The sequence below is a fragment of the Chanodichthys erythropterus genome, chromosome 3 (genome assembly GCF_024489055.1).
Source record: "Chanodichthys erythropterus isolate Z2021 chromosome 3, ASM2448905v1, whole genome shotgun sequence".
Taxonomy (NCBI): domain Eukaryota; kingdom Metazoa; phylum Chordata; class Actinopteri; order Cypriniformes; family Xenocyprididae; genus Chanodichthys; species Chanodichthys erythropterus.
This window is the reverse complement of record NC_090223.1, coordinates 13,907,612-13,935,168: the sequence shown is the minus strand read 5'-3', so window position 1 is coordinate 13,935,168 and position 27,557 is coordinate 13,907,612. Positions and strand designations below refer to the sequence as shown.

Sequence of the window (27,557 nt, the reverse complement as noted above, 5' to 3'; positions counted from 1 at the left end):
CACAAACTTTATAGCTGATTTGAAGCTTCTGTTTTCACTGTTTATGTTATGCTTGTGTTATATCAGTTTATTTCATTAGTGTTTATTATATCAGCTGACAGCAGGGGCGATTCTAGGGTCAGAGTTTTAGGGGTGCTGAGCACCCAATGAGCCCCACTGCCACCACCCACCCTCTTTTCACACAAAAACCAAAAATATGTCTATTGAAAAATAACTTTATCATTTTAACATTGATTCAACTAACTCCAAAATCCAGATTTTTCTTTTCTTTTCTTTTTTTTAGCCTAGTTATTAATTGAATAACGAGACACAAATTCAATCGTGTTTGGTCCCATTTATTTTTGATGACAGTGCATACACAAAGTTTAGTCCAAAAGTGCGCACATTTGCAGAAATGCACGTTTACCTCAGATTTCATTAGATAGAATAACCCGGGCCGCACGCCGGGTTTTAATTACCGAGGTCAGAAAATGTAGTATGCTAGGGGGGTACGGTGGCATGCTCCCCCGAGAAAATTTAGATTTCCCTGGTGTACATATGTGCATTTTAAAACGTTTTAAGGCCAACAAATTGGATAACAATAGCTTTAAAACCATGTCAACAAATACATGCATGCCTGCACAGTTTTGAGGCAGCTTTAATCACGTTTGGTAATTTCATGACTTAACTTACAACAGAACAACGACGGTCATTGCTCGCAGTTTCTTTTGCGCTTTATTTAAGCTATAATAAAGTCATTATGCAGCGCGCGCCGGCGCATTTGCGCAGCAATTCTTGAGTGCGCGCCACGCTGATTGGACAGTCGTGTTCATTTTTCTGAGTTTTACCGACATAGTCTGACAACATCTCATCTGACCGCAGTTCACTGTTGTTCAACTGAAGCTCCCTCGTCGTCACCTGTAGACTATCTTTTCCGCGCTCGTTTGACGCGCCTGGCACTGAGGCGAAGTCGGAACGCGCGTCTGAAAAGTGTCCCGTTTGTTTTGGTCGTAAAAAGACAGTTCTATATAAACGCAGCGTTTTACTTGGCGATGTTTTAAAAAAGATTTATATTTTTGGTATTTTATATGCTCTGTTGGTGGTTTGAGGAGTAGCATCACCCAGGGGGGATATTTTTTTTATACTGACTCCAGTACTCACCGATATGTTTTCGGAATCGGAACAAAAAGGAAAGAAGTGTGAGACACAGCTTTGGAGCAACTTAGTTGATTCACAACACTACATAACGGGTTCTCACTCTGCGTGTGTTTCGCGCTGGATGACGGTCGTGCTGAGCGGTGCAGGTACAGAGGAGAAGAAGAGAAGAGGATGACACCATTTGCTAAGGGGGATGTTTTCATTTTCATCCTTAACACATACATTTTAAACCACAAACTACGGAGTATGTTTTGGACATTATTTAACCTTGTAAAAGACGAACAAAAATTTTAGAATTACATTTCTTACTCCAAGTTTTAGGGGTGCTGAGCTCCTTTTTAGGGGTGCTGAAGCACCCCTAAAAAGGGGCTAGCCTCGCCCATGGCTGACAGCATAAAAAAAAGAGTATTTATCGAAAAGTATTATGTACATGTATTTATCGAATTTGTTATTGAGCTCTTAAGGAACGGCAGAATCTGTCCCGGTGCTTTAAAGTGTCCACAGGAGGGCGCAGGCGAGTTTTTATAGAGCAGTTGAGCTCGTTTCATCGTCATGTTGAGTTTCGTATTACAATCCTAACGGAGCTGCTGATATAATGGCACACAGTGAGTGTTTGACTTTAGCAAATCAGTTGTGTGTACTAACATGCTTCGTCACTTATCCATCGAAATTAACTATTATTAACGACGAATCAGTAAAGGCTTATTCTGACAAGTTGTTTACTGTTGTGCTGGCATGTGTTTGTTATTTCGGTCGAACGTTTCATACAGCGAGAGAAATTTGTGTCAAGAATCACAAAAAAAGTTAACTGACTTAGTTAAAATTACTTTTTTTTTTTTCGTTTCTAATTTTAAGGCATGTTGTTTTGTTGTCCCTATGCCATAACACAAACTCAAAACTGGCCTTTTCTAATCTGAATTCACAGCATTTCACATTTTAACTTTGTCCATTATTGCTGCTTGTAAGAATAGTTTAATAATGATGTTTTCAGAGTTAATTGTAATGTAAGGCTTTTGTTTCAGTGATTGTTGCACACAGTCCTGGTCGCAACAGACCACAGAGCATAGACGCACCTCCTAAGCGTAAGTCTTAATAATCAGTTCTTGCTTTTTCCTGGGGACCAAATGTTTTGCTCCCATTTTTATCGCTCACTGAAACACATTTTGTCTCTTCAGAAGTGATAAATTCATCCTCAAATACAGCTTCTACTGGTTGATTGTGTTAATTTTTGTTTATTAACTCTGATATTGGATTAGGGTCAAGCATGTGTGTTGTGTGTTTCAGTGAGTGGTCTGAGGATTGTTCTTCTGGGGAAGAGTGTGTCAGAAAACAGTGGAGTGGGAAACGTCCTGTTGGGACGAGCAGCGCTTGACAGTGAAGCTCATCCAGATGTTGTAGAGAGAGTCAGAGGAACACTGAAGAACAGACATGTGATGGTCATCAACAGTCCTCAGCTGCTCCAGACAAACATCTCAGATCATCAGATCACACAGACAGTGAGAGAGTGTGTGTCTCTGTCTGATCCAGGACCTCATGTCTTCATACTCGTACTGCAGTATAATGACTTCACTGAGGAGGACATGACAAGAGTGAAAATTGTCCTGAAAGAATTCAGTGAAGAGGCGATTAAACGCACCATAGTGATCACGACTGATGAAGAGACACATGACGCTAAAGGTGCTCCTGTGAAAGTTAATGAATTAATTCAACAGTTAAACACTGAATGTGGAGGAGGACATCTGCATCTTGAACATGAAATAGAGGAATGGTGCTCTATAGTGCTGCAACGAATAGAGAAGATCCTCAGAGAAAACAGTGATGAATTTCTCACATGTGAGCTATATGATTATGCAGAAGGATCATCAGTGGATGAAGATCCCAACAGATCTTTTGCTTCTCTCAGAACAGAGGAAGAGGAAGATTCTGATGCAGATGATGATGGAAAACACCAAGAAACTCATACAGAGAAAAAGGAAGCAAAAGGTTTTCTTCGCAACATACCACTAATGTCCTATTGTAAGTATTCCTACATTTGAAATAACATATTCAGCTATATTCTGACAATGGGTTATTCAATATTAGGGACTTGTATAACTTAAGTAGGTACCTAAAAACAGTGCTTTTGTCTTAATAATGATAGTAGTATTGACAGTTGTATGCCCCTTTACACACCTGACATCTGAATGATGAAGAATAGACTACAGTAACTTTATTACAGTGTGATGCAAGCCAAATCCAACTCGTCAATCTTTTTTTTATATAGCCATTTGATTGATTTAGTTATTCCTGATAGATCAGAGCTATATTCAAAACTTGTCAGTGGTTTCAGAAGCACCAAGTGATCATCACAATTTAATTGATAAAGAAGCATTTCATGTAAATAAAGCAGTTAAACAATGCATAAATGTGTATTGAATCATGATATATTTATTGCAATGTGTATCATATCATACACTAGAAATATGCAAAGCAAATTTGAGTTTAAAGGATTAGTCCACTTTCAAATAAAATTTTCCTGATAATTTTCTCACCCCCATGTCATCCAAGATGTTCATGTCTTTCTTTCTTCAGTCAAATAAAATTAAGTTTCAGTGCAGCTTCAAAGGGCTTTAAATGATACCAGACAAGGAATAAGGGTCTTATCTAGCGAAACGATCGGTCATTTTCGAAAAAAAAAAAAAAAAAATACAACTATATATGCTTTATAAACACAAATTATCGCCTTGCACATGCTTCCGCTTTCCGCATTCTTCAGAAAGTTTACGCTGTATGTCCTACGCCTTCCCTGTTCAACTTCGCGGCACCATTTTCGTTTTTTTCCGAAAGTAGAATAAGGAAGGCGTAGGACATACAGGCAGCGTAAGCTTTTTGAAGAATGCGGAAAGCAGAAGTACGTGCAAGGTGATCATTTGTTTATATAAAGCATATTCATTTAAATTTTTTTCAAAAATGACCGATCATTTCGCTAGATAAGACCCTTATTCCTCGTCTGGTATCGTTTAAAGCCCTTTAAAGCTGCACTGAAACTGAAATTTTGACCTTCAACCGTCTGGAGGCCATTGAAGTCCACTATAAAGGAGAATAATCCTGGAATGTTTTCATCAAAAACCTTAATTTCTTTTCGACTGAAGAAAGAAGGACATGAACATCTTGGATGACATGGGAGTGAGTAAATTATCAGGAAAATTTTATTTAAAAGTGAACTAATCCTTTAAATGTTTAACTAAGAATTGTAAGTTATGCCATAAGTGAGACAGTGAAAAATGTTATACACATATATTGATGTGTTCACACATTTTATTTTACAGTTAGTAATCCAGACACCAGATCAGAGCATTATCAAGCAAAGAGTAAGTTTATAAATATGGCCAAGTTTTTTATACTAAAGTATTATAATTGAAAAATATATATCTGAAAATGTTGCAGTAACCTATTTTGTTGTTGTTGTTTAAGGAGGTGTACGTGTGAGCAGAAAACAGAAGCTCTGTGTTGTGTTGTGTGGAAGTGATGGAAGACTGAAGGCCTCTGTATCAAAACTTATAAGAGGAAAAAAGAAGTTTCTTCCCCCCTTACACCTGAAAGAGAAAGAGTGTGTGAGGAGAGATGTGGAGCTTCATGGACGTCTGATCAGTCTGGTGAAGCTTCCAGCTCTCAATCATCTCTCAGAGGAGGAAGTGATGCGTCAGACTCTCCGCTGTGTGTCTCTCTGTGATTCTGGAGTTCATGTTTTCCTCTTCATTATTCCTGACGCTCCACTGACTGATGAAGATAAAGCAGAAATGGAGGAGATCCAGAGGATATTCAGCTCAAAAAACAACAAACACATCATGATCCTTATAATCCAAGAGAAGAGCATGCTTAGTAAACTGATTAGCAGTAAAGGTAGACCACATAATACTTCAGAGTCTCTTCAAACATTTGGAGGTCATCGTTTTGTTCTGGAGAACAGCTCACAGGTTCCAGATCTACTGCAGGATGTAGAGAATATGGTACAGGAGAACAAAGGAAGTTCCTACACAACATTCATGTACCTTCAGGATCAAGTAGAACTGGAGAGAAACAAACACAGAGCTGAAATAGAGGAACTGAGAAAATCAATGGTAACTCAATCAGGTATGAGTTCATGAAAGTGTGTTGATGTTTGTCATTAGCTGCTCTTCCACTGACGTGGTTGATAGCTGGGCTAATAGCCTCGGACCTGTAGCACTGAGCCCAAAACCATACTTTATTTTAAAAGTCTTTAATGCTGATGTTAGCTGGTTAGGTATGAAATCATCTGCGGTTCAACCTGCCATTTCATGACACAGATAAACTCCACCTTTGTTAGTAACCACTCCCTCAAGCCCGAGCTGTTGGCCCCGAGGAGGTCCAGGCGAGGCCAGTTTAAGAGCCAGAACTTACTGTAGAAATGCGACTGGCACGCACTAGCATGCCCGCTTTTGGCCCAACAGTGAAACGCGTCTATTATGTATTCAAATCCTCCTCAGAAGTCTGTATTTATGAGTTGGAAAGTCATAATTACGATGTCAGGTGAATTCAAGTCATCTAAGCAAAATGTTGATGTACCTTTTCTAGAAAAAAGTTCAGCAATTTTTTGTTTTTGTTTTGTTTTTTTTATGAATAAATAATATGCAGTTAGTGTGATTTTACTAATGTAACCTTAGTTCCCTGAGATAACTGGAACAAGCATTAAGTCAGTCTTTATCTGATGCTATGGGGAAACTCCTTTCCTCCAAGACTGGAGGAACTGTACAGACCTATGGCGCTTCAGACCGCCGAAATGGGTGGGGCTGAGAATGCCATTTTCTCAGTCGTTTGAATGAGAAAACACAAGCGCCGACTCAAGTGCAGTACGGTAGTCTTTCCTTCCAACTCACTGGCCAGCCACGAGAGTGTGATTCGCTGCGGTGGCCACCAATTAGACTTTGAGCGAGGAAGGGGTCCGCCCCTTATCTAGCAGCTCTTGCAGGAAGGATAAAATTAGTGAAATGTCACAAGATGATGGGTCTTCATTCCGGACTGCCCACGAGTCAGAGAAGACAGACCACTTAGGGGCATAGATACATCTAGTAGACGGGGCTCTAGCCTCTGAGATAGTGTTACCCTTGCAGGAAGGCACTCAGGCTCCCATTGAGGGGCCATATGTTAAGGCTCCACAATTCAGGTTGAGGGTGCCTAATGATTTCCTTCAACTGGAAAAGGAGTTCCTTCCACAGAAGAATCAGCTAGGGGGCTGCTGTCGGCAGCTGTATCATCTCGGGAAACCACGACTGGGGGAGCCACCATAAGAACTGAGCATCTGTATTCCCTGACTTGTCTGATGACGTAAAGGAGCAGAGAGATTGGGGGAAAGGCATACTGGGGCCAGCTGCGCCACTCGTGAGCTAGTGCCTTTGAGACTGTCCTTTGAGAAAAAATATTGGGCAGTGAGAGTTATCTTCTGAGGTGAAGAGGTCAACCTCTGCTCTCTCCAAATCTCCTGGGTGTAGAGTCTCCACTCTCCTGGAAACGTACTAGTGAACAATCAACTCATGCTCTGACTGGGCCAAAATTAGCCAGTCATCGAGGTAATTCAGGATGTGCACTCGAATATGTCTCTGAGGGTAGAGAGCTGCATCCACACACTTTGCAAACTTGTGTGGCACCAGGGACAGTCCGAATGGATGGACTGTTTACCAACCCTTCAAACACAAATGTCAAGAATGGTCTGTGATGAGGGACTATCTGGATATGAAAGTAACTGTCTTTCAGATTCATCTACAAAAACCAATCCCCTGGACAAACCTGCGAGAGGATTTGTTTCAATGTTAACATCTTGAATGGCCGCTTCATCAAGGCACGATTCAGATGTCTCTGATCAAGAATGGGCCTGAAGCCACCATCCTTTTTTGGAACGAGGAAGTAGCAGCTGTAAAAGCCTGACTCGTTGTGAACTGGCAAGACTGTTTCTAGGGCCCCCTTTGCCAGTAAGCTCTCTACTTTAGACCGGAGGACAAGCGCATCATTGCCCCATACCAAAGTCTGGACCATGCCTTTGAAGTAGGAATTCTGCGGGCGAATTTAAGTGCGTAACCTTGTTTGATTGTGTTCACAACTCAGCTTAAAACACTGGGGATGGCTTCCCAAGCCTGAGCCCAGGTAGCAAGGGGCTTTAGCGTCTAATTCGCTGCTACATCTTGTGCTGAAGGAGAAAGATTCTGAGAAAATGACATTCTCATCCCACTTATATAGATGGGTAACCCCGCCCGTTTTGGCAGGCTGAAGTGCCATAAGTTTGTGGATTAAAGAAAGTTCAGAATTTCCCACTTGCAATTACGACTTTGTGGTGATGTAAATGTGCATTCAACTCTTTCCAACATGACTTGAATGCACCATAACATTGCAATTTTAGATTAGTGTTTTGACACTAAAACAGTATTGTGTAAATCATCTGCTGTGTTTTCAATGTATGTCTCACTGGATTTTTTTTTTTTTTTTTGAAAAACAAAACAAAAACTATACATAAAATTTGTGTTGCTGTAAAACGTTATGGTTACAGGGACAGATTATCGACTAAAAAGGACTTACTTTTTGTTTTGTCCCTTGCCTTTCTTTTCTAATGACCTCACACTTTTACCATAGTGCATGACTTGCATTACACACACAGTGCAACATACACAGAACTGGTGATGTTGAGCTCAAAGTGTTCTAGAAACTATGGCGTGTTTACTTCTGTTGTTTTGTGTGTTTCACTGTAATAACTGTTCTTCTCTTGCTGTTTGCAGGTTTAACACACATTGATGCTGGTGTGAGGATTGTTTTGCTGGGAAAGACGGGTGTTGGGAAGAGTGCAACAGGAAACACCATACTGAGAAAGACAGCTTTTAAATCAAAACTGACTTCACGCTCAGTGACCCGAGAGTGTCAGAAAGAAATATCTGAATTCAACAAAAGATGGATCACTGTGATCGACACTCCAGGACTGTTTGATACTGGAGTTGATAATGTTGAGACCAGGAAGGAGATTGTGAAGTGTGTCTCAATGGCGGCACCTGGACCACATGTGTTTCTGCTGGTGATTCAACTGGGGCGATTCACTCAAGAGGAGAAAGATGCTGTGAAGATGATCCAGGAGACTTTTGGAGACAAATCCAGAATGTACACCATGGTGCTTTTCACTAGAGCAGATGAACTTAGAGGAGCAAGTGTTGAAAATTTTATTGAAGATGATGATAGTTTAAAGAACGTTGTCCAGCAGTGTGGAAAGAGATACCATATGTTCAACAACATGGAGACTAAAGATCGAAAACAGGTTTCTGAGCTCCTGGATAAGATTGACTGTATGGTGAAAGCAAATGGAGGGAGTTTCTATACCAATGACATGTTCCAGCAGGTGGAGAAAAACATTAAAGAACAACAAGAGAGAATCATGAAAGAGAAAGAAGAAGAGAACAAGAGAAAAGAAGAGCAGCTGAAAACCAAATATGAAGCTGAAATAGAACAAATGAAGAAAGAAAATGAGATAGAAAGACAAGAGATGCAGAATGAACTGAGAAAAAGTGAAGTGGAATTCAAAAAGAAAGAAGAGGAGATCAAGAAAGAAAAGGATGAAAACCTACAAAAAGAGCTGCAGAGAAAACTAGAGGAGCAGCAGAAACTGTTTGAAGAGGAGAATAAAAGAAAAGAAAAGGCTTTAGGAGAACAGCAAGAGAACTTCATAAAATACCTGGAAGAAAAACATGAGAAAGAAAAACAAAAACTAAAGGAGAAAATTCAACGTGAAACTAGAGAACAAGCAGAGCATGAATATCTTGTAAAACTTGAGAGAGAAGTAGCTAATGCTTTAAAAGAAGCTGAAGAAAATCTACCATGTAATGCAAAACGAGCTCGTGACTGGAGTCGGTATGGAAGTTTTCTAGGAGCGGCGGCTGGAAGTGTTGTTGGTTCTTATGAAGACATTGTGTGCTGGATTATCAGCTTACGTTCTAAACGTCAATCTCAAATTGAATCTGAAGGGTGAGTTCAGATAAATTTGGAGAAATCATCTTGAGCACATACTAAAATATCTGTGCACATAATGCTTAATTTCCCAAAACCATTCTGTTTGTATTGATGGTTTTGAGTGATATTTGTGTAACTTCACTTCATACTGTACAGTATTAACTGTGTTTGCTTGCTTGATATAGCTCTTTGGTTTTCATACATGTTATTGGATTTCGGACACTGCCATTTGGATTGTGGATTACTCACTTTTTTCTTTCAAATGTACTTGTGCATGGATCACAACTCTTTGAGTTCAGCAATTGTGTTAAAGAAGACTTAGAGAAATCCAGTAGAACTTCAAACGCTTTGAACCACAGTAGCATTTACATTTGCAGTAGCAGTAAGCATGTCAGTATCACAGCAATAAATCACTTTATATTTCCAACACCAGGATTGGCTATTTGTGTTTCATGATTTGGAACAATATCACCCGTTAGAACATGCAGAAAGTAAGAAATTTATTTTTTGATTAAGAAACTTTATTTTGTTAAGGGGGAAAAAAAACTGAAAAAGTGTAAAGAATTCAAAAATGTTTTGAATGTTTTATCTCAGATTTGTGTAATGTTCATCTGTTTGGCAAATGTTTGTGATGTACCGACAATAAAGAATTGTTTAAAACCATAATTAATGGTCTGGTTTCTAGAACTTTCACTCAGGAGCAAAAATCTTTAAACTTGAAAAATATAAAGATTTGCCATTTATCGTGAAATTGTCGGTATCAATTGATATGAAACATTTGGTGATAATATTTTTTTTGGCCATATTGCAGAGCCCTACTATGAATATTGTCAGCTCCGTTTATGCTCGTCAATTGTAAGTTGCTTTGGTTAAACGCACCTGCAAGTAGCATAAATGTAAATGTAGTTAATACCATGCTTTACTGTTTACAATAAAGAAATGCATTCCAAATTCAACAAATATAAATTTGGTTTACAGCATTTTATACAGAATTTTAGTATAAATATATTTTTTTCAACAAACTGGTTTGTCCTTTTTTTGTTACCACAGTAAATAATCTAATATAATGTCATCTTTATTGTAAATCATTTTACCATATCTTACCTATTGTTTTCACAAGATCAGATTGCTAATTAGGTTTTGTAAAAAGCTTTTTCTTATTTTAATTTTATTTTTTTTCTTATTTTATTTTTTTTTTGCATTTTCATTTGCATTTGCACTTGATGTATACTAATATATTTCCATTTCTTTGGTGAACTGAAAAATATGTAGATATGAGTCTAAAGTCTTTACAGGGGAATGCAAATGAGTCACATGGACGTTTTATTGGCATGTCAATCAAATTTGACCTTTGGTTTTGAGAAATGTTGGTGATATAATGGCGCACGGTGCAGGTAAGATTTAAGTTTAACCCATGAAATGTGTTAACCAGATTCATGTACTAGCATGTTTTTTCATGATCCATCATAATTTAATATTTTATTAGATAATGAGGTTTTATAATATTGATGCTATTGTTTGAATGGGCATTTCAAAAGCAAAACTTTTTCAATACAAATTAAACTTGGAGATAAATATTGTAAAAAACATAGGTTTGTCTTTGTCTGTCAACAGACTGTCTTTAAATATGTTGAAAAATCAGTCAGCATTTCCTGTCACCGTATCTGTGTATGCTGTACGGTTGTTTACATTCATTAGTGGTTATATAGTGTTGGTTTGTTCCCTCCTTTTTCAGAATTTTTTTCTTGGACTAATTATACTGGCCGAATAGGCTTCTGTTAGTAGCTTGCCCAAAAAAAATATGATAAACTGCAGTTAACATATTTGTTCTGCAAAGCAAAGTCTGTGAGTGAAGTCAAAGTCCCTTTCAGGGCAAGTCAGTTCACTCAGGGACACCCAATACAGGAAATACCAAATGTCAAAATCTACTGTCAAACTCACATTTCAGTAACATTTAAAATCAGCATAAAATTCTGACATGAATCGTATCATAAATGTTGTTTCTTACTTTCAAATAATGTTAAAACAATTATATTTCATCTTTGTCCAGCCAAATGTACAGTGTACAGCAAAAGCTGACAAAAACAAAGGCGCAGTTTTATGTAAAAAGATTAGGTGGTGTTACATACATGGTCTACTTTGTGCAGCTCAGGCTTTTCCAGTAACAGTATTCAGCGCACCTAAAATACAGATTAATAATACTTTTAGGGTTAAAACAGTCATCAAATCAAATTTTATTTATAAAGCTCTTAAAAAACACAGAGTGTACCAAAAGATTTGACAAAGGAGGATTAATTGGTGCTATATTTTTAGATTTGTGTAAAATTAATCACAAACTTCTTCTTTCTAAACTGTCTAAGTTTCAGTTTACATCTGGAGCTTTAGCATGGATAACCTTTATTTTTTATCAAATAGAAATCAATGTGTAAAAAATTAAAAGGGTTCAGTCTTACATTATACATTGGCTGTACCCCAAGGATCAGTGTTAGGTCCCATATTATTTAGTCTGTATATTATTGATCTTGTGAATCTTTTTCTTTCGATTTCAGGTATGGTATTCAGATGATTTGTGCTACCAGCAGTGGGTGGCGAAGAAATAACGCCCAGGATGGGTAAGAATCAGTTTATAATGTATAGACTGATATATAGACGAAATGTTGCTATTTCGCTAGTCTAATAAATCACTGCTTTTCAAAGTGTGAAAAAGTCTTAGTCATGTTACTATTTTCACTTTAAAAAGCCAGTTATAAGTTATTTCTATCTTTTACTGTAGTGTGTCAGTAGGAAATATCAGTTTACATTACCAAACATTCCTTTTATCATTAATTGTAACCAGTGAGATATTTTTATGCACAAGGAGTCTGACAACAGACGGTATGATCTGATCTCACCATCATTGAGTTTGTCTGTGATTACATGAAGAAACAGAAAAAACTGAGACTGTGGCAACATAGACACTTGAAGAAACCTTCCTGCAAATCTACTTGAAAAATTACGTGCAAGTGTATGTAGGACAAAAGCTGTTTTGAACACATTGGGTGGTCACACCAAATATTCATTTTATTTAGTTAATAGAAGATAATTTATAAATAAAATCTATTTATGATATTATTTTTGAAATCATCCTTTACAATACTTTTACACAAGTGCCTAAAACGTTTCACAGTACTAGCTTTGCAGGTCGGTTTCTTCAGATGTCTTGGAGACGTTGCCACTATGGCAAGCCGTTTTGACTTTTATTCATTCTCAGGATATGAATTTGTGATATCAACAATTCAATTCTTGATACAGTAATTACAATTTTACATACCATAAATAAAATTATTACTAGTAAAAATAATAATTTTTTATATCAATAATGGCATTGTTACTAGTAAAAATGTGAATTTTTGATATCAAGAATTAATTTAGCACTAGTTAAAACGTCACTTCTTGATATCAACAATTGAATTGCTACTAGTTCGAATGTTCATTTTTTGATATCTGGAAATGTATTTTTGATATCAATATAATTTCAGATATCTAAAATGTCTTTCTTACTAGTAACAATCACATTCATGATATCAGAAACTAACAATGTCACTAGTGACAATCAAATTATTGATATCAAAAATTAACATTGTTACTAGTAGCAATTCAATTGTTGATATCAAGAATAGATATTTTTACTAGTAACAAAGTAATTAATGATATCAAAAGTTATGATTTTTACTAGTAAGAATTGTATTTCTGATATGTGAAATTGGAATTTCAACTAGTAAGAAATCAATTCTTGATATCAACAAATGAATTTAAATGGCAGCCTATTTGGTGACATTTCACTATAGTGAAAATACAATTACAGATATCAAGAATTAAATTGTTGATATCAAGAATTAACATTGTTACTAGTGGAAATGTAATTACTGATATCAAGAACTGAATTGTTGATATCAAGAATTCATATCCTGACAATGAATAAAAATCAAAACGGCTTGCCATATTGCCTCAGTTCTTCTGGATTTAGTCTGTCTCAGTTTTTTTCTGTTTCTTTATGTAATCACAGACAGACTCGATGATGATGTGATCATACTGGCTGATGTCAGACTCCTTGTGCATGCAGAAATTAGTGGCAAAATGAATGTTCGGACATATAAACTTAGAATTCTTACTGATAGACTGCAGCAAAAGATATAAATAACTGGCTTAAAATATTTTTTTGTGTGAAAATACTAACATGCCTAAGACTTTTGCACAGTAGGCTAGTATATGTTTAAACTTTATCGCAACAAAATGTATCAGGAAGTAAAACATGCATGGGCCTTGAACGTATCCTAAACATCTTGCTGTATTTTCTCAAAGTGCTTAACAAAATTTAGAGAAGATTTGTCACCTCGTGCTGTTGTGTTTGGTTTTGTTTAGACTCGATCGTTCAGCAGAATGCAGAAAGGAGAGGAAGAGAGTTACGTAAGTGTCAAATCATGAAAATAATCATGAATTTGAAATTGTAGGTGAGGTTATCAAGAATTATGAGGAATTATAGAACAGTGTTATATTCGAAGAAATTAATTTTGAATTGAGAGAACTTATTTACAACAATCTTATCTGTTTATCGGCTAATTGAATGTGTTATAACATATTGTGGCACTGACACTGTTTGCTGTCCATTATAAATATGTTTACTGTTTATTTACCTGCTGTTGTGGGGAGGTATCCTCCTTAGTTAGGGTGAGTAGTATGGTGCCCTAGGGATAGATGGAGAGAAAAGGTTTTCTTTAGGTTTTGTTGTTTTGAAGGAGTTTCCTGTATTTCTTCCGGAAAATAACACAACCCAACAATATAGAAGTGTTGTTTGATGATAAAAAGAAAAGTACTCTTTCATTAAATTAAATCCAACCAGTCATGATCATATTGATGTTAACTGGGACATTTGATGCAATGAGCGTTTATTTCCCCCAGAGAGACAGCGAAGTACAAGTGCCGAACGTCCTAACAGTAAGTTAATTCTACCTTTTTTTTCTACCTGCACAAAACAAAAACAGCAAACGGACTGAATGAAAATGCAAATTCACTCTCTGACAGTAGGTGGTGCTTATGGAAGAGCAGCAATTTCTAGGGCAGCACGATATGTTGTTTTAGCATCAATATCGCGGTGTCTATCTGTGATGGTCAGATCGCAGGATGTGCAAAGTAAAGTATAGGGATCATAGTTGATCCGTGATCCGTACAGGCCAGCTGCCTCCTGGTTCGGAATGCATGTGATTTGAGGATTAATTGCAAAGTTTAACCATTATAGACTGAAAGTTTATCAGTTGCACATGTTTTTAAATCCTGTCAGTTTAAACAACAAGTGCAAGAAGACTGTAGTTTGCACACTGTTTTCTGTGCGCGCAACAGAGCCATGCAGACAGCATGTGAACGCCGAATTCAGTACTCTTTCTCTTTGTTTTGAGCTTGAACTAACACGTGCAGACTAAAATAAGTTAAAATTCCCATCTTGGTGAATATCCTCATAAACACAGTCGGTTGTGTTTTGTAAAGAAATAATAAAAAGGATGCGTATCATTACACTGAATCCGTGCATTCGTCTTAAAGTGACAGAAGCCTGTTTGTGTCACCAATGTTAATCAAACAACAAAAGAGAAAATCACTTTTGCAGCTTTAACATTGTTAAATTGTATTAATTATTTTATTATAATAATTAGATTTAACATGTACAGTAAAGACAGTGCTATTTAACATTTAATTTTTCAATTTATTTACCTGAATACAGTTAGATTTACCTGAAAATCATAGAGCGCTGCTTAGTTTATTTGTATCATTGTTCCGTTTTATCTATGCTTGAAATTTGTTTATGCACTATAGATGCACTATACCCTACAAAATCCTAAAATGTTAATTAGGACATTTGATACAACAAGCATTTGTTTTTTTCAGAGAGACAGCGACAGCGAAGTACAAGTGTTGAACGTCCTAAATGTAAGTTTATTCTACTAATTTTGCAGATGTAATATAATTGTTTTTATACAGTTTCTGGTGAAAGGTTTTTGGTGATGTTTTTACACTACTCTGCTAGATATATAATTACTTAATATGAAATCAAATTATGAATTAATTCAATTAAATATGAATCACAAGCCAACTCTTTTCTCAGTTAATATTAGGGATACAGTCACAAAGATAAATCGTATTAATTATTTTATTATAATAATTACATTTAATGTATGCAGTAAAGACAGTGTTATTTTACATTTAATTATTCAATTTATGTACCTGAATACAGTTTAATTTACCTGAAAAACATTTTTATTTGTATCTTTATTCTGTTTTTTTTTATCTATGCTGTGATTTGTTTATTATTTTCTATGCAGATGAATTATACCCTACAAAATCCTACAAAATCATCCTAGAATGATTAATTCTTTACAAATAGAACTATTCAAATTATCTTGTGAAATTGTTTTCATATCTCAATGTATATCGCAGAAAAAAAAAAAAAAAAAAAAGAATATTGCAATGTCAATTTTTTCCCCCAATATCATGCAGCCCTAGTGGTTTCTTTGGGTATCATCAGTGTTGGGGAAGCTACGCTGAAACTGTAGTTTGACAAGCTACAAGCTACTCATAAAATAAAGCAGTTAAACAACAGTCAAGCTACCTTTCTGAAAAAGTAGTTAGCTACTTTTATTTATTTTATTTATGTTTTTTTGTTTGTTTTTTACTGTTACATTGTTACAATCATTTTTACATTGTTGCAATTACATTACAATGTTTGGGGTTTAAAACAACACAATGCAGTATCCAAAGATATAAAAACCTCCAAAGATACAATACTCAAATGTAATGTCGCAAAGAATGACGGCCCTGGAGTGGCCCAGATCTGGATTAAAGACAAGGGCCACACATGGGCCATAACTGGCCCGTGTCTCAGCCAATTACTAACCCATAAGTGGCCCTGCACTGGGCCTGAATAGGTTTTAGTGTTGGTACTAATTCTCAGCCAAGTACCTGCTGACCACCTACATCTCACAACTCTGAATTCTGAACATTTAAACAGCTACCTTCTTGACAGTAAAACACTTAAAACTACATTCTGTGACACAACAATAGTAGTATTTTGGGATTTAGTGTTTTTCTCCTTCACCAGTGTCGCTCACTGGGAGAAATGCTGCCTGTCTAGAACTTGCAGACACAATCAGAGTGATACAAATGGTGAACAGTCTGAGTTTTTATTTAAAGAAGTGCAGGGTCTGCAATATCCAATATTTCTCTTGGTTGACTCTGGCATTTTCAGTGGTGACTAATTTAAACACCTCTGATTGGCCACTGCAATCAAAAGCTAAAGAGAAATGTTTTTGGTTTGTTGCAAGTCTCAATGCTGCAGAAAGCCATTAAAAGAAACTTGAGCAGATCTAAATGTAATGCCACAGTTGACATTTTTTCATTCATTTTCACATTTCACTAACCAATTCCAATTGCGCAGGGGCAATTTTTGCCCCTTTAACTTGAATTTTTATAATTAGGTGGCATGTTTGCCCCAAACCCCCATTAATTTCTGACCTTGTTTTTCAGTGTCACTGAATGTCTCTGGAAAACAAAAGCTGAACCTGGTGCTGTGTGGAAGTGATGGATCACTTACAGTCTCTGTATCAAAACTTTTACGAGGGAAACCGATAAATCCTTCACATCAGAGAGTGAACAGTGGAGAGTGTGTGAAGAGAGAGGGGATGATGGATGGATGTCTGATCAGTCTGGTGGAGCTTCCAGCTCTCAGCCGGCTCTCAGAGGAGGAAGTGATGCGTCAGACTCTCCGCTGTTTGTCTCTCTGTGATCCTGGAGTTCATTTTTTCATCATCATTGTTCCTGTTGGTCCTCTGATGGATGAAGACAAAGCAGAAATGGAGAACATCCAGAATATATTTTACTCCAGAGAACATTTCATAGTGCTTTTTACATCAGAGATCACTGTTGACAGAGCAGTGACTGAGTTTGTCAAATCCAGCCCAGAATCTCAGAGGTTAATCAGTCTCTGTGGAGGGCAGTTCAGAGTGATGGGGTTAAATGAACCTGAAAACTCAAGACAGATCCCAGAACTACTGGATTATATAGAGAACATGAAGACTGAACCATATTCACTTCAGATGTATGTGAAAGCTCAAGAGAACAGAGTCAGACATGAAACAGAGGAGAAATATAAAGAAGAACTGAAGAGAATGGAGGACGAAATCAAAGAGTTAAAGCAGAACATTAATTTAGAAGGTTAGTGCAGTTTTTGTTTGTTTTAATATTTGCTTATGCATATTTAAAAGAATGTACAGTCTTTTCCTTTACAATATTCCAGCAATCATGAGCAATCATGTTGTGTGCTTTGGGCTTGTTCACAATCAAGTCAGCTGCATCTGAACCAAATTCTGTGTTAATATCCCAAAGCAATCAAAAGTTTGGCATTTGGAACCATTGTGACCTTTTTATCAAAAGTTTTATCAACTTTTTTACAAGTTTTATCACTGTTTTATCAAACAGTGTCCGACTAGTTAAGACACATCACCCCTACGTACCACACTCGAGATCCAAGTCCTTTAGCTTTAGCCAAAAAGCAAGTCTTGTCTCTCCATGAGGATTTTCTCAAGATCTACACATCAAAAGACTATAAGTTATTTATGATTTCACAGATCACATTTCAAGCAAAGCAGTCATTTTTTCACGCTACAAAAACAGTGCACCTCAAATATTTTAGCAAATTTAAAAGCACTTGTTAAGTTGATCATATTCTCTATATTCACTCTAATGCCAAGTTCCATTTCGAAAGGGAACTCCACTCTGCGTTTACCGTATATGGGGAACCGTCACTCGTGACAGGTGTTCGAAATGCCAAGAATCACAACACTCCAATCCTATTGGCCGGTGACAGCCTATGGCGTCATTACGGCACAAACCATGACGTATAAAGGGAGCGCCTGAGGAAGCAGTCAACATCTTCTCGACTTGTTCGTGCCATTGTTTAACAAACTCCCGTAGGGAATGACTCCATTTATGTCTGCAAACGTTCAGGAGAATGTGTTCATTCGTGTCCCAGGGGTTCGACACTTGATTTACACGTTTCTGGCGTTTTTCTGTCTGGAGAGGAGCGAACGCATAGGCGGTGCTTGAAGGCGCCGTCTATGTGTGTTTGTCTATTGTTCACTGTGAGAGTCTCTCCTGTTGGGACACTCCGTTCTCGTTTGACACTCTTCCCGAGGGAGGAGGTGTCTGCATCTGTGCCTGGTGATTCCAGCCCGTGTGTGCTGAGGCAATACAGCGGCTGCAATCATAGGGCTCGCAGGTGAGCTCGTTGGGAAGTCTGAGGGAATTATATTCTCTCTCGGCTTCCCCGGAGCTGACGAGGATGTGTTGTTGGATGACGGTCACATCCGTGTTTGACGTCACCACGTCCGATAGCGAGCGCTCCTCTGGCTGCTGGGTTTGCGGAGCTGCTGTGTTTTTGGGACGCGCTTTTCGGCGGGCTGCGTGTGTGTGTGAATATATACATATATAGGATGTATGTATTTATATGCATGTGTGTATATATATATTTTATATCATGCTTAGATACTTCTTATGATCAGACTGATGGCTGGGCCCATAGTAATTATTTTTGTCTGCCCACTTTTTCGGTTTGATAATGAGAGGATCTTTTATGCTTAAAAGAACCCTAGATTCTATCCTTTTTCATGTAAAAAAACATGGTAAAAACATGGTAAAAACTGTCTTTTAGCCGCAGGAATATGAGATGGGTCTATTTTATGTTTTTAAAATAAGACCTTGTTTTCCTGTATAGTTTTCTGAGCGTGTAGTTTATCAGGAGGCTGGCCCATCTTGAGCTGAGGCTCTGAGACAGGGCCAGAGGTCCAGTATGGCCGCTCAGGCACCTCCTCTTTTCAGAGCAGGTGCAGAGACGACTGGACTCGAGGAGGGAGAAGCAGGTTTGAGGAGGTGATTGATCATGTACACTAATAGCATCTGTGATCGATTCCCTCTCGTTGCGGGGGCAACATTGCATTTGCCCTCGCCCCTTCTTCCTCCGCCTCCTGAGTTTGAGATCTTTCTACTTGCTCAGGTGCTTCTTTCACAGTTAGGCTGTCGGCTGGCCTTTTGATAATATTTTTTTCTAAATGCCGCCGTCTGGTTTGATAGTGAAAGTGCTTTTAGGCTTAAAAGAACTTTTGATTTCATCCTTCTTCATGCATTAAAAATAAGGACGGAAAATCTTCGTTCTACGACCCGCAGGAAGGTAAGCTGGGTCTATATTTTATGTTTATAAAAAGTGTAGACCTTGTTTTTCCTGTATAGCTTTCCTGAGCATGTAGTCAGTAAAGTTAGAAGGGGTTCTTTTGGGAAGAATAACTGTAGCATTAGGTTGGCTAATTTTCAAAACATCCGGGCCGCTTTATGGCCGCTATTTTGTAGCCTCCTATTTTAGAGTAGCTTCTCAGCTAATACTTTAGTTTGGTTTGAGTTAGCACTCGTCACTTCAGTTATTTGTGTGCAGGACGGCTTATCGGCCACCTGACACTGTTTGCTTGCAGTGCTTCATTTTCTCCTCAAATTTGAAGGTTTCAAAATGAAGCCCAAGCTTTGCTTGGCCCAGTAGGCCTTAGCTAGCGGCTGGGCTAGAGCTAGGTTTAGGTGTTTGTATGTTACATCACCCTTATTATTACTATCCCTGTGAGGTTGTATAGTTCCTAGTTCTGGCCTTATGCCCATTTCCCCTTCGATGTGAAAACATAGGTGCTATGGCTGAGGTTAACAGCTAAGGTTATAGGCTGTTATTAGCCTTCCTGGTGCTGTTCTTCCCAGGTGGTAGGCCCTTATCTTCGAGAAGATGAGTTATGCAGTGCTGCTAGGCCCCACTTTTTAGAACATTTGTCATGCTTATAATGTCTTCACATGAGCCCCTTGAATTATATTCAAGTTTGAGATTACGATGCTAAATATTTTAGCTTTCGTTCTCTGGGGTTCATTACAGATCACAGATCTGTTTTGTGAAACATTTATCCTGTTTGGATGGTATGTATTACAAAGCATTTGCTTTTGCTTTGGGGTTCTAAGCTTTAGCCCTACATACATATGTGAGCTTACTCTAGTTCTGCCACAGGTTAACACCTGTTTCTTTGATAGCAGGCTGTGATTAGCCTCTATCTATGAATGTGGTGTTTTATTGTACTCCCCGGTACAATAAAAATAGGAGTTTGTGTTTCACTGAGTGCATCACCTGTTGGATTGCACACTCAGGTTGAGTATAGAGAGACTTATTCTGGTTAGAATAGTATGATCTCTGTTAGCTTCCAGTCGATCATGACCACAGCAGCTGTTTTACGTATGCTGTTAGATTGTTGGCTCTTTTTGGGTAGCCTCTTTCTTATACAGCTTGTTTCTCGGGCGCTGTTGGTTTACGGTCACGAGTTGGCTCATGTATCTTAGCACTGCCTCAGGCTTATGCTCATGTTTGTTTGAGGTGGTAGGCATTATGGGCCTCCCTTAGACCATGATAGCATGTTTGTGTATACTATGTATGTTGCCTGTTGGAATGTGTAGGCTTAGCTCAGGTTGTGTAGCTAGTTACCCACAATTAGCTTGTTGGGTCTAGAGCTGGTCCCCTTTGAGCTTGGGCCCTTTATATGACCACTGGCTGGAGCCACATGGTGCTGAAAGTAGTAGGCCCTACCAGGCCTCCTTTTCAGTTTTCTATGCTGGCCCAGCTGGGTTGGTGCTCACTTAGCCTAGCACTGCCTCAGGCTTATGCAAATGTTGTTTGAGGTAGCAGGTCTTGCAGGCCTTCCTTAAACCATGAGAGCACATTATGTGTACTCGGTACATTGCCTGTTGGAATGTGTACACCTAAGCTCAGATTGTGTAAGCTATTTACCCTCAGTAAACTTTAGGGTTTAGTGCTGGCCCTTTTTTGAGCCCGGGTCTTGTATATGACCACTGGCTGGCACCACATGGTGCTAAAGTAGTAGGCCTTGCCAGGCCTCCTTTGTAGCCTCCGTGTTGGCCCAGCATGGTTGGTTATATCTAGACTCATTCCATGGTTGAGTCTTGTCTTATGACTCACTCCGCCATCGGCCACACCCACCTCTGTATGAGTAGGCCCTAGTTCAGGCCTCTCGCAGAGTTCTGCGGTGCAGTGTGTACTTCTCTTACCTAAGGGTTTTCTCGAGTATTTGGCCTGCCGGCTGGTCTTAGTCATGATGCTACCACTGGCTGATGCCATGTGTTCATGGAGATCGAAGGCCCCACCAGGGCCTCCTTTCAGTCTGCATGTTGGCATAGCTTTGTGTGGGTTTCTATGTGACTCATCACCATGGATGGGTCATGATTGCCACTAGTTGACGCCGCATGTGTACGGGTTGTAGGCCTTCGCAGGCCTCCTATGTGTCACGCTGGAGTTTGGCTTTGTACTCCTCTCACTTAGAGAGTAAAAGGTGCTTTTACTGAGTACATTTTCTGAGTGGCTTGCCTCTCAAGGTGAGTTTTTGTGTTAAAACCAACTGTTTGTCTGGTTTTGTGCATTTGCTTCCTTGAGCTTGGTTTCCTTTAGCTCTAGTTGAGCTAAGTAGCTACCTTGTTTGTTACTCGGTTCTATTTTGCTCCTAGAACTTTATTGGTCGCACTGCCATGAGCTGATGCCACATGTCTGCTGAGGTTATAGGCCCATGGGGCTTTCTTTAGCCCGTGATGGCGTACGCTGTACTCCTCTTGATTAAAGAGTAGAAAGGTGTTTTTACCAAGTACACTGCTCGTTGGATTGTGTTGGACGGGCTGTTTCATGAGCACTCACAGCTACCTATTTCTTGGTGGTCATGCTTCCAGCATGCTATGTTTCTGGTGCTTGGCCTTACGGGCCACCCTGGAATATTGCCTCATGTGTTGAGTTTCTGTGGTATGCTTAGTTCATTATAAAAGAACTCTAGTTATGTTGTAGGCCCTTTTTCCGGCCTCCATGACTATGTGCCCACAGTACAGTCTGTCTGTTAGGTTGAGCTTCGTACTTCCCTCTGCGTTGACTGTGTAATCGTGCTTAGCTCCCTAAGCTGGTCATTGGTTGGAGACTACAATGAAGTTTCCGGCTGAAACCGGCTCTTAGGCTGGTTTGTGCTCCCTTTACCGGGGTTTTTCTAGCACACAGCCTCCTCAGTGCTTTAATCAGAGACTGAGTAGATCCTAGGATGAGTGGTTTATACTCCCCTCGATTCGAGGGTTTATAACACTCAGCTGAGTTCCGCTCTCCAGGATGCCCATCTCTTAGTGGCCGCTAGCTGACACCGCGTGTGACAGGCAGGCCCGTGGGGCCTCCTTTGGGAACATGCTAGCATGTACCTTTTGCGTTTCTTTGACATTCTTTACTGAAGACAGTAAAAGGGATTTTTATGTCGCTGGCTGGCCAGGGCTCTGGCTGACTTATGACCTCCTTTTGTAGTCTGTTTGCTTAGCCTGGAGCTTGATAACATGGCCTATGGGGCCTTCTTTAGTGATGGCGTACGCTGTAAAAAGGTGCTTTTACCGAGTACACTGCTCATTGGAATGTGTTGGACGGGCTGTTTCGTGGGCACTCACAGCTACCTAATTACTTGGTTGGTCATGCGCTCAGCATGCTTTGTTTTCAGTCGAATGGCCTTATGGGCCATCCTGAATACCACCATATGAATTGGGTTCTTGTTGTGATATTAGTTCATTTGTAAGAACTTTAGTTATGTTGTAGGCCCTTTCTGGTCGGCCTCCATGACTATGTGCCTACAGTATGGTCTGTCTGTTAGGTTGAGCTCTGTACTTCCCTTTGGGTTGACTGCGTAATTGTGCTTAGCTCCCTAAGCTGGTCATTGGTTGTAGACTTCTATGAAGTCTCCTGTTCGGACTAGCCCTAGGCTGGTTTGTGCTTCCCTGTACCAGGGTTTTCTAGCGCACAGCCTCCTCAGTGCTTGAATCAGATGCTGAGTAGATCCTAGGACAAGTGGATTATACTCCCCTCAATACGAGGGTTTTTAGCGCTCAGCTGAGTTCCGCTCTCCAGGATGCCCATCTCTGCGCGTGGGTTTGAGTTGCTTACTGCTCTTTCGCAGTCGCTCTTATCTGCTCTCTTCTTTTAAGTATGCGCTTTGGAGATTCTGTGTATCAGACAGGGCTGGCCCAGACTATGTTTAGCTTTCACTAGATTAGTACGGCCTCCTTGGTGGCGTTGGGGGTGACTTCGTTCCCCTCTAGTGACTGGCCGGGGTTCTGTTTGGTTTCCTGGCCACATTCCCTTTAAGGGACCACTTTCCACGGATTGCTGATCCCAGACGCCTTGAGCAGCCTTGGAAGGCTTTCTTCGGAAGGCCTCTTTTAGGCTCAGCTTGGGCTGTTGGCCATAGGGAATGCTGTCACTGACAGCCTTGGGAAGTGTTGCTCCCGGCTTTTCTTTGTTCAGACATTTGGCATGCACTCTCGTCCAGCATGGCGGCGTGGGTATATCGTTCCCCATATGCAGTAAACGCAGAGTGGAGTTCCCTTTTGAAAGGGAACGTCTCAGGTTACGTATGTAACCATGGTTTCCTGAGAACAGGGAACGAGACTCTGAGTTACACTGCCATGCTTCGGGTTGCCTGCTGAACAGTCCCTCAAAGACGAGTAGGTGTTGACTGCTTCCTCAGGCGCTCCCTTTATACGTCACGGTTCGCGCCGTAATGACATCATAGGCTGTCGCCAGCTAATAGGATTGGAGTGTTGTGATTCTTGGCATTTCGAACACCTGTCACGAGTGACGGTCCCCATATGCGGTAAACGCAGAGTCTCGTTCCCTGTTCTCAGGGAACCATGGTTACATACGTAACCTGAGACGTTTCTACACCTATTTTGTGTTGGTTAAGCAGGTGGTTCAGAAATGTTATGAATTGATGAAATATGGAATTAAATATGGAATAAACAACACCAAAAATAGACCTGAATGTTATTAATACATACATACATTATTTCAGGTGCTGAATGTTCAGATTATCTGAAGTTTTTGAGGATTGTGCTGATCGGAAGAACAGGAAATGGAAAGAGCGCTACAGGAAACACTATTCTGGGAAGAAATGAGTTTGTGAGTCAACCAAGCATGGATTCAGTAACGGCTGTTTGTGAGAAGGGAGTTGGTGAAGTTGATGGTCGATCAGTCGCTGTTGTTGATACTCCAGGTCTCTTTGACACGACAATGACAAATGATGAAATGGTGGAAGAAATAGTGAAATGTGTTTCGCTGTCGTCACCTGGACCTCATGTGTTTGTCATTGTGTTGACTGTGGGAAGATTCATCCAGGTGGAAGCAGACACTTTGGATCTGATAAAGGAGATATTTGGACATAAAGCTGCTCAGTTCAGCATCATTCTGTTCACTAGAGGAGACGAACTTGGGAATGAGTCTATAGAAGATTATGTGAAGAGAGGAAACAATGCAGACCTGAAGAAACTGATGAGAGATTGTGGAAACAGATTCCTATCTTTCAATAACAAAGAAAAACAAGACAAAACTCAAGTGATTCAACTGTTAAACATGATAGAAGAGCTGAAAAATACTAATGAGGGTCGATACTTCACTAACAGAATGTTTGAGGAGGCAGAGATGTCCATTAAAAAGAGAATGGATGAAATACTGAAAGAGAAAGAGAGAGAGATTCAGACTCAGAAAGAAGAATTACAAGCCAAATATGAGAGAGAAATGAAAGACATGATGAAGACACTCGAGGAAGAGAAACAAAGAGCAGAGGAGGAGAGAAAGAAAATGCTGAATCAACTGAGAGAAAAAGAGGAAAAACTCAGAAAAGAGTTTGAAGAAAAAGAGAAAACAGAACAGAAGATTCGAGAGATTGAAACCCAGAAACAATCAGAAGAGGAAAAACAGCAAAGAGCTGAATATCATCAAAAAATAGAAGAAATGAAGAGAGAGATTGAAAATCAGAGATCACAGTATGAAAAACAACAAAAAGAAAGAGAAGAAGAAGATAGAAAGAGAGAAGAGAAATACAGACAAGATCAAGAAAAGATGAAAAATAAACAAGAGCGTATTATTGCAGAATTACAGAAAAAACAGGAAAAAGACATAAAAAAGAGAGATGCAGAGGAAAGAAAGAGGATCAAACAAGACGAGAGAGAAAGACGAAGATGGGAAAGAAAAATAAAAGATGCTGAAAATGACAAAAAAGAGATTCAAGAGGAAATTAAACGACAGCGGAGAGAATGGGAGGATGAAAAGAAACAACAGATGAGTGATCGAGAGGAAGAAGAAAGAAAGAGAAAAGAGAAACACGAGAAAGAACTGAGAGAAAAACAAGAAGAACTGGAGAAAATGAAAAAGAGATTTGAAAAAGAGAGAGAAGAAAAAAGACAGAAGATAGAGGAGGAGAGACAGAAACAGAGAAGAGAGAGAGAAGAAAAAGAGAGAGAATATGAAGAAAAGAAAACTGAAATGGAAAGATATTATGAACAACTGGAACAAGAGAGAAAAGAGGAGTGGGAGAGAAGAAAACGAGATGATGAGGAGAGACGAGAAGAAGAGAGAAAGAGATCGGTGAGAATGATTGAAGATCTAAAACGAGAACAAGAAGAGATGAAGAAAAGAGAAGAAGAGGATAAGAAGAGAAAAGAACAAGAAGAGAAAGAGAGAGTAATGAAACCAAAACATGAAGGGAAGATAAAACTCATGAAGAAGAAACATGAAGATGAAGCCAGAAAACAAGCAGAAGAATTTAATGATTTCAGAGAGAGAAAAGAGCAGCACATTCAGGAGCTTCAACAGATGCTGGATGAACGTAAGAGACAACATGAACTAATGGAAAAACAATATCAAGATCTGCAGGTTCAGAAAGGAGAAGAAATAAAAGAACTACTACAAGAAGTTGAAAAACTGAAAAATAAATCAGGCAAATGTGTAATTTTGTGATATTTCTGCAAAACGATATTAATGCTTCTTTTTTATTATTATAGTTACCTACAATTTTTAGAGGTCAGTAGTGTTACAAACCTGGTCTAAGTTCAGGGAGGAACAATAAAGAAAGAAGCCTGTAACATTTTTTGCCATTTCCTTGATTTTATTTTCACCCATCACACCACTCAAATTAGAAGCAGTCTTTCCAAGGAAGAACAAAAAAAATAAAGGTTTCGGTTTATACCCTATGAGCATATCTGCAATGTATTGAGGTCCTAGGCCATTGAATGATTTATAAACAAGTAACAGTACTTTAAAATTAATTATATATCGTCGCTGCCCGATGAAACTCACGTATGTCCAAAACGGTTACTTTTCAGGAAGTAAAAAAAACACCGTATTTCAAAAGCAGTTGAATGTAGCGTTGTCATACTTGGTACGGCATCTTTACATGTAACCACATTCTTGCCAGTGTAATGATATAATCCACATTTGACCAAAATTGAGTTTAAATCGACATACGTGCATATTTTACAGTAACGGTGGTCGATACACGTTCTTCCGATCATTAATTAGAATGGCCAAGTCGCGTTTCATATTGACAGATGAATACGCTCAGTTTATTAAATAACTCTAGTGCTGGACATTCTCAGCCTCTGGCAAGCGGTGATAGCAGTATGAGTGAGGCATGTTCTAGTGACAATCATGACAGTAGCATTACAGGCTATAATTTGATCAGTTTGACTAAGAAAAAAAAAAGTTTGAATCTTATCAATGAGACCGAGTTTATTTACATACTAGCAAGCAAACTAATCTGTGAAGAACTAGATTAGAACTAAACTGTGGAGAGCTTCAATGTCGTACTTTCGTCAGCCAGGTTCACAAATATAAAAATAAATAAAAATATTCTGTGACAATTACTTCGTCTAGACCATTTACCGATAAATAATAGTTGTGAATATATAATAAACTTGAGAACAGTTGTCAAAAACAAACGTTTGCTGATACTTTACCTCACAGTGTTATTCGGCTATCCAGTGCTGAGCTTCGATGAAACTTCACGAGACCGGCGAGATGCTTCCACAGGGCGGGAGATACGCGGCGTGATTGACAGCTTTGACACCAAATGGATATACGTGAAAATCAGATGACATGATTTCACAACTTTTCATTGGCCATTTAGATATGTGAAGCATACTGTATACGGAAATGAACCTGGACATTCAATCCATCGAAAAATCTCAAAATCGGCAAAATGGACATACGTGGTTTTCATCGGACAGCGACGATATGCAACTAGAAGCCAGTGCAAGGACCTGAGGACTGGTGTAATATGTTCATATTTTCTGCTGTTCTGAATGAGCTGCAGGCCAGTGAGGAGTCTATTACAATAAGAAAGAAGCCTGTAACAGTTTTTACAATTTCCTTGTCATTATTTTCACTTGTCACACCACTCAGATTAGAAACAGTCTGTTCAGGATTTGGCAAGGATAAACAAAACAAAAGATGCCACTGACTAAACGCACAATTACCAAATAAC

General features: G+C 39.0%; 2 protein-coding genes and 1 pseudogene across 2 annotated transcripts; all 3 read left to right on the top strand.

Annotated features, from left to right (window-relative positions):
- The first annotated feature begins 1,258 nt into the window (after window positions 1-1,258).
- On the top strand, window positions 1,259-3,173 carry LOC137003508 (GTPase IMAP family member 4-like). Its single transcript, XM_067363703.1, has 3 exons — window positions 1,259-1,283; window positions 2,160-2,219; window positions 2,422-3,173. Exons 1-3 carry the CDS (start codon window positions 1,259-1,261, stop codon window positions 3,171-3,173), a joined length of 837 nt encoding a protein of 278 aa, XP_067219804.1.
- A 1,540-nt stretch (window positions 3,174-4,713) lies between these two features.
- Window positions 4,714-9,748, top strand: LOC137017128 (GTPase IMAP family member 9-like). Its single transcript, XM_067381087.1, has 2 exons — window positions 4,714-5,250; window positions 7,902-9,748. The coding sequence occupies exons 1-2, from the start codon at window positions 4,815-4,817 to the stop codon at window positions 9,134-9,136; spliced, it is 1,671 nt and encodes a 556-aa protein (XP_067237188.1). The 5' UTR covers window positions 4,714-4,814; the 3' UTR covers window positions 9,137-9,748.
- Window positions 9,749-10,471: 723 nt separating this feature from the next.
- Window positions 10,472-27,557, top strand: part of LOC137017127 (interferon-induced very large GTPase 1-like) — a 32,872-nt pseudogene continuing 15,786 nt past the window's right edge.

Excerpts from the sequence above, each read along its gene's own strand:
- LOC137003508 (XM_067363703.1), top strand. The coding sequence starts at position 1,259 with ATGACGGTCGTGCTGAGCGGTGCAG. Across the intron at positions 1,284-2,159 it reads GGTCGTGCTGAGCGGTGCAG|TGATTGTTGCACACAGTCCT; the intron begins GTACAGAGGAGA and ends CTTTTGTTTCAG. Across the intron at positions 2,220-2,421 it reads CATAGACGCACCTCCTAAGC|TGAGTGGTCTGAGGATTGTT; the intron begins GTAAGTCTTAAT and ends TGTGTGTTTCAG.
- LOC137017128 (XM_067381087.1), top strand. The coding sequence starts at position 4,815 with ATGCGTCAGACTCTCCGCTGTGTGTCTCTCTGTGATTCTGGAGTTCAT. Across the intron at positions 5,251-7,901 it reads ATCAATGGTAACTCAATCAG|GTTTAACACACATTGATGCT; the intron begins GTATGAGTTCAT and ends TGCTGTTTGCAG.